The following is a 5,207-nucleotide window of genomic DNA, read 5'->3' on the forward strand; positions in this document are numbered from 1 at the left end:
GCGCCGCAGTGCAAGAGGCCCTTGAGGGATTCATCCCTTTGTGCCATCTGCCATGATGGGCGTGGCTTGCGCTACGACGGACAAACTAGTTTTTGCTGTGAAAATGGTGTTTAGGCTAGATTTTAATGTAAGTTATTGTCCTATGCTTCTGTATTTGCTTTTAATCGATTTTTAACCTGGGTTGAGCTCAAACAATATTTTAAAAGGATTTTCTTGGGATCCCAATGTTTTAACTAATTATTTTCAGACCCTTGAATTGTGATAGCTTTGGTAAGGGGTTTTATTAATCCTAGTTATCACAATGATGTGTGAGTGGTGTCCTAGTAATGTCAAGGCAGACATCATTACAATTTGGTATCAATTTAAGCACTTCTGGAGACTGGTATGTGTGGTGTTGGTGATGGTTTTGCTTGTTGCATTCATGTTTAGAAGTTGGCATATATATATTCATTACACTTACCTTCCCTTGCATAGTCCGTTCATTTAACGCATATCTTTGTGTGGTTACTTCCATCCTTAGGAGGGGAAAGAGGATGGTAAGAAGAAGAACCACCAGAATGGCTATGGGTGGTAACCCATCTAATACAGATGTGGTACCAGAGACCAATGAGCTACCACCAGAGAATCATATTCCGGCTGGTCAGAACTTAGAACAATCAAGGGATGAGCCACATGGTAATGAGGCCTTGCTATTGGAGATGAGAAATTTGATGCAAGAGATACACAATTCAGTGCAGGGATAAGGTGCACCGAGGAATGATAGGGCAAGAGGAGATAGTAGAACAATTGAGAATGAAGAAGAGATGTATGAGCAAGAAGATGAAGTTTATGAAGAGATCACACTTAAGGAATCTGGAGCTGTGGGTGGCAGTGGTTCACAGAATTCCATGGATCGAGTATGAAAGAGTTTTTTATGATTTCATCCGCCTACCTTTGATGGAACAATGAAGGAGGGTGAAGCTGAAGAGTGGATTGAAAGAATTGAGACAACATTTGAAGTGGTGCCATGCTCAGAGGGGCAAAAGGTGACTTTGGCCTTAGTGTTGCTTGTAAAGAGGCTAAACATTAGTGGAAGTTAGTGAGACCGACGGGTAGAGTTAAGTAGACATGGGATGAGTTCAAAGTGAGGTTTTTCAACTTTTACTTCTTAGTAGCCTTTAGAACCGAAAAAGAGGCTGAGTTCCACGAATTTAAGTAAGGGAATCTTGATGAAGAAGCTTTCATCCCTAAGTTCAATCAATTGTTGAAGTACTCTACCTACCTTATAAGGAATGATGACTTGAAATGAAGGCTGAGAGGTTACTTAAGAAGATGAGACCTGAGTACCAGCAACAGTTGGCCTTGTTTGAGATCACATCTTATGATGAGATATGTAATAAGTTGAGAATAGCCGTGAAAAGGGGTAGGGTAGAGAGATAGAGACTAAGAAGAGAAGGGATAGTCAGGGTATATTCTAATAGTCACTTAGCCCTACCTGTGGAGTTAGCAAGAGATCTGGTTTTAGCTCCAGTAGTTGTGGGAGCTTTGGGAAGAAGAAGACCTTTTAAAGAGGATCACAGTCCCGAGGTTCCTTCCAGAGGAGTAGTGGACTGAGGAATAGTGCCAGTAGTGTATAGCCATCTCAGCAGGCTTTCACGATGCCTATGCCTACTCTTAGTACAGCTAGAACCCCTCAGTGCTTGAAGTGTGGGAGATATTATGTGGAAAAGTGTTAGGTTTGCTTCAAGTGTGGCAAGTTGGGGCACATAGCTAAATATTGTGAAGAAGGCAGAGTGGGTACCACAGAGCAGAGATCGACTATTCCTACGAGAGTATTTGCGTTGTCCTAGGAGGAGGCAGGTGTGTCTCTAAATTTGATTAGAGGTATAATCTCTCTGCACAACTGTGATATAGATGCTTTGTTTGATTCGGGTGCTACCCATTCTTGTATTTCTGATGACTGTTTTTGAGGTTGAAATTACCTGTGCATACCTTGCCTTATGTGATTAATGTGTCTACGCCGGCGGGAATTTCTATAAGAACCGACCATGCTTGTTTGGGTGTTGATTTGTGATTTGAGAATAGATCAACTATTATCAACTTTATCTATCTGCCCATGATTGGGATTGATGTAGTAGTAGGTATGGACTGGTTGTTAGCAAATAATGTGACATTAGATTGTGCAAGAAAGATAATATCCTTGCCAGTGTATACTGCACCTATAATGAAACCTAGTCAGTCAAGAATCTTGTCTGTAATGCAAGCAGAAAAGTGCATTCAACAGGGTTGTCAGGCATATATGGTGTTCTTTTCCGTTCATGCCGCTTATGACCAAGGAATTGAGAGAATTGGAATGGTAAATGAATTTCCTAAAGTATTTTCAGAAGAAGTGTCTGGATTACCGCCTAAGCAAGAGGTGGAATTTTCTATTGACCTTGTACTTGGAACAAAACCCATATCGAGAGCTCCTTATCGGATGTCTCCATCAAAGTTGGCAAAGTTAAAGAACAATTAGAGGAATTACTAGAAAAAGGGTTCATAAGACTGAGTGTGTTCTCGTGGGGATCACCGATGTTATTTGTGAAGAAAAAGGGTGGTAGTATGAGGCTTTGCATTGACTACAGACAGTTGAACAAAGTGACAGTCAAGAACAAGTATCCTTTGCCTAGGATTGATGATTTGCTAGATCAAATGGTTGGAGCTGCGGTGTTCTTAAAGATTGACCTGTGATCAGGCTACTATCAGTTGCGAGTCAAGATCGAGGATGTACTAAAGATTGCCTTTCGCATTAGATACGGTCACTATGAGTTTCTAGTGATGCCGTTTGGATTGACGAATGCTCCAGCAGTGTTTATAGACTACATGAATAGAATCTTTGTCCTTATCTGGATAAGTTTATGGTAGTATTCATTGATGACATTTTAATTTACTTAAGAGATGAGGAAGAGCACGCAAAGCATCTTCGTACTGTCCTAGAATAAATAGGACAGTCCCGATTCAACTATAAGACAAGGGATACTTCCCAATTCCAACAGTTGGTACCTGTAACCTCCCTGAGGTTAAACCATAAATTAATACCAATCTCATAATTATCTGAGGTGTTAAAGAGAATTTGACAAAAATTATTACACAGGAATCCCAATTTGCCTTCAAATCCTAAACATAAACTTTAAGGACTCCAAATCACAGTTTTAAAAACAAAACAAAAGCTTGGAAATTAATTGGGACCTAAATAATAAGTGTTAGAACTCAAAAACCATTTCTGTGTAAAAAATGACAAGTACGCTGCAACTTACGGCTCGTGCGTCACTGCATGTGTTCTCTGTGCCATGTGCTGTGGTGTGAGGCACCATACACCATGGCGCATTGCATGAAATTTGACAGATCAATGTTGTCATTTGACAGCACAGGGAGCGGACTTCCGACACATCCCAAATCGCCGTTCGACGTTCGATTGAGGTGGTTTTGGTGTCTACATGGAGCTTTCTCCTAGCTTTAGCTAATAGCATAAGTTTCACATTCAAACTCATTTTCTATAAAAAGTTGGACACCAAAACCCATTTCTACCATATTTTCACAAAATCTCCTAAATGGGGTGTCCCAACTCAACCACACGTGCTAATAGCCTACACTAACCATCTGACCACACTCAATGGACTCTTACGGACTCGTGCAACACACTACACGCAATCAAACACACTTATTTCACAAAATCACCACTCAACCCTAAATTTCACAAAACATAGAGGGGGAGGAAAATTTGCACAAAATCAACCATTTCATTCATATTTCTCAAAAATACATATGTTCTTACTTGCACAAGTATTTTGGCCCTATCCACGGGTTTACAACAAGAACTCACTAACCTAAGGCATAAAATATACTAGTTAAATACATAATCATGCAAGTAGTGCACCAAACATGACATTTAATCCTAGTTGGCAAAGGCATTAACAAATACACACATAAATAGCAAAAGAGAGGCATATAGAGGATTCACTCCATCAATCCTAAGCCTCAGTATGCTTTCCCTGATTTAGATCTAATGAGCTAGGTCTTAAAAATAGTCAGAATTGAGGGGTGAGTACAACCACTCATTAACCAAGTTTCACTTAACCCTTACAGTTACATATTAATTGTAAATAGATGCAATTAGGCACAAATACACATATATCACATAGTATTAGCCCACAGTTCACAAAACTAACAACCGTGTGACCGGGCTTGCCACAAAACACTAGATCATATTATTTAAAAAAAAAAAACATAACTCAGGGTTGCAAAAATAACAACCATGCGCCCTTAACACGTGTTGAACCACAAAACTATCAACCATATGGCCGGACTTATATGCATGATTATATGCCAACTTTATATCCTCATGCTACGTCCTTCATGGACTAACCCAACCTTCTACTTGTGAGGAGCTACTGGGCCAGGGTTAACTCACTCACTTATGTAATCCAGTTTTCCCCAATACTAACAACCATGGGGTGTCGTACCCCTAATCTAGCCTCCTCATGAACTGATGGAGACTAGTTAGGTTCGAGTCCCTTGTAAAACAAGTGGGACAATTCTGAATCTACCATGGGACAAGGGCTACCTCTCGATTCCAATGGTCGATGCCAAGGCTAGTTCCCAATTCCAAAGATCACTGCCAATACCACGTGGATTTCAACTAATCTACTCCTCTCCCAAGGCGAACTCCCGCCAATGATCATGTTATGTACATTTCACACATAATATGCATTTTAACAATCATTTCTCAACATAATGAACTCACATAACACATATGCTCATAATTAACTCATATTTCATCACAATTCTCCACCTATAGTAATAAATCACAAGTAATTTCATAAAATTTCAAGGGTGGTAGAATCAAGGTTTTCTCTTCTCCAAAACCATTTCACAAACAAGTATTTGCCAATATGCATAATCAATTTAACTCACAAATCACATTTTACAACACAATTAACATTCAACTATAAAAATTAAGTTTCCCCCGGTTACCTCAAACTTTTGAGAGGTCAAAGGTTTATCCCTCACTATATCAACTTTCCAAAGCTTCAACAATCTTGAATGGTGCCAAAACGAACCTCTATTCATCCAAACTATAAGAACATCATCATTACTTAACTCTTGAACATAAAACTCAACAAATTCTATTTTATCAACTCATAATCAATGCCCATTCTTACCCAATGGGCTCATTAGACTCTATTAAT

At 39.5% G+C, this 5,207-nt stretch overlaps 1 protein-coding gene across 1 annotated transcript; it reads left to right on the forward strand.

The window, feature by feature from the left end:
• Positions 1-2,122: 2,122 nt before the first annotated feature.
• On the forward strand, positions 2,123-2,709 carry LOC129289974 (uncharacterized). The gene is made up of 2 exons (XM_054926710.1): positions 2,123-2,473; positions 2,566-2,709. Exons 1-2 carry the CDS (start codon positions 2,123-2,125, stop codon positions 2,707-2,709), a joined length of 495 nt encoding a protein of 164 aa, XP_054782685.1.
• The last annotated feature ends 2,498 nt before the right edge of the window (positions 2,710-5,207 follow it).

This window comes from Prosopis cineraria, unplaced genomic scaffold (assembly GCF_029017545.1).
Source record: "Prosopis cineraria cultivar Desert tree isolate PC_DT_omini unplaced genomic scaffold, ASM2901754v1 PC13, whole genome shotgun sequence".
Lineage (NCBI taxonomy): Eukaryota > Viridiplantae > Streptophyta > Magnoliopsida > Fabales > Fabaceae > Prosopis > Prosopis cineraria.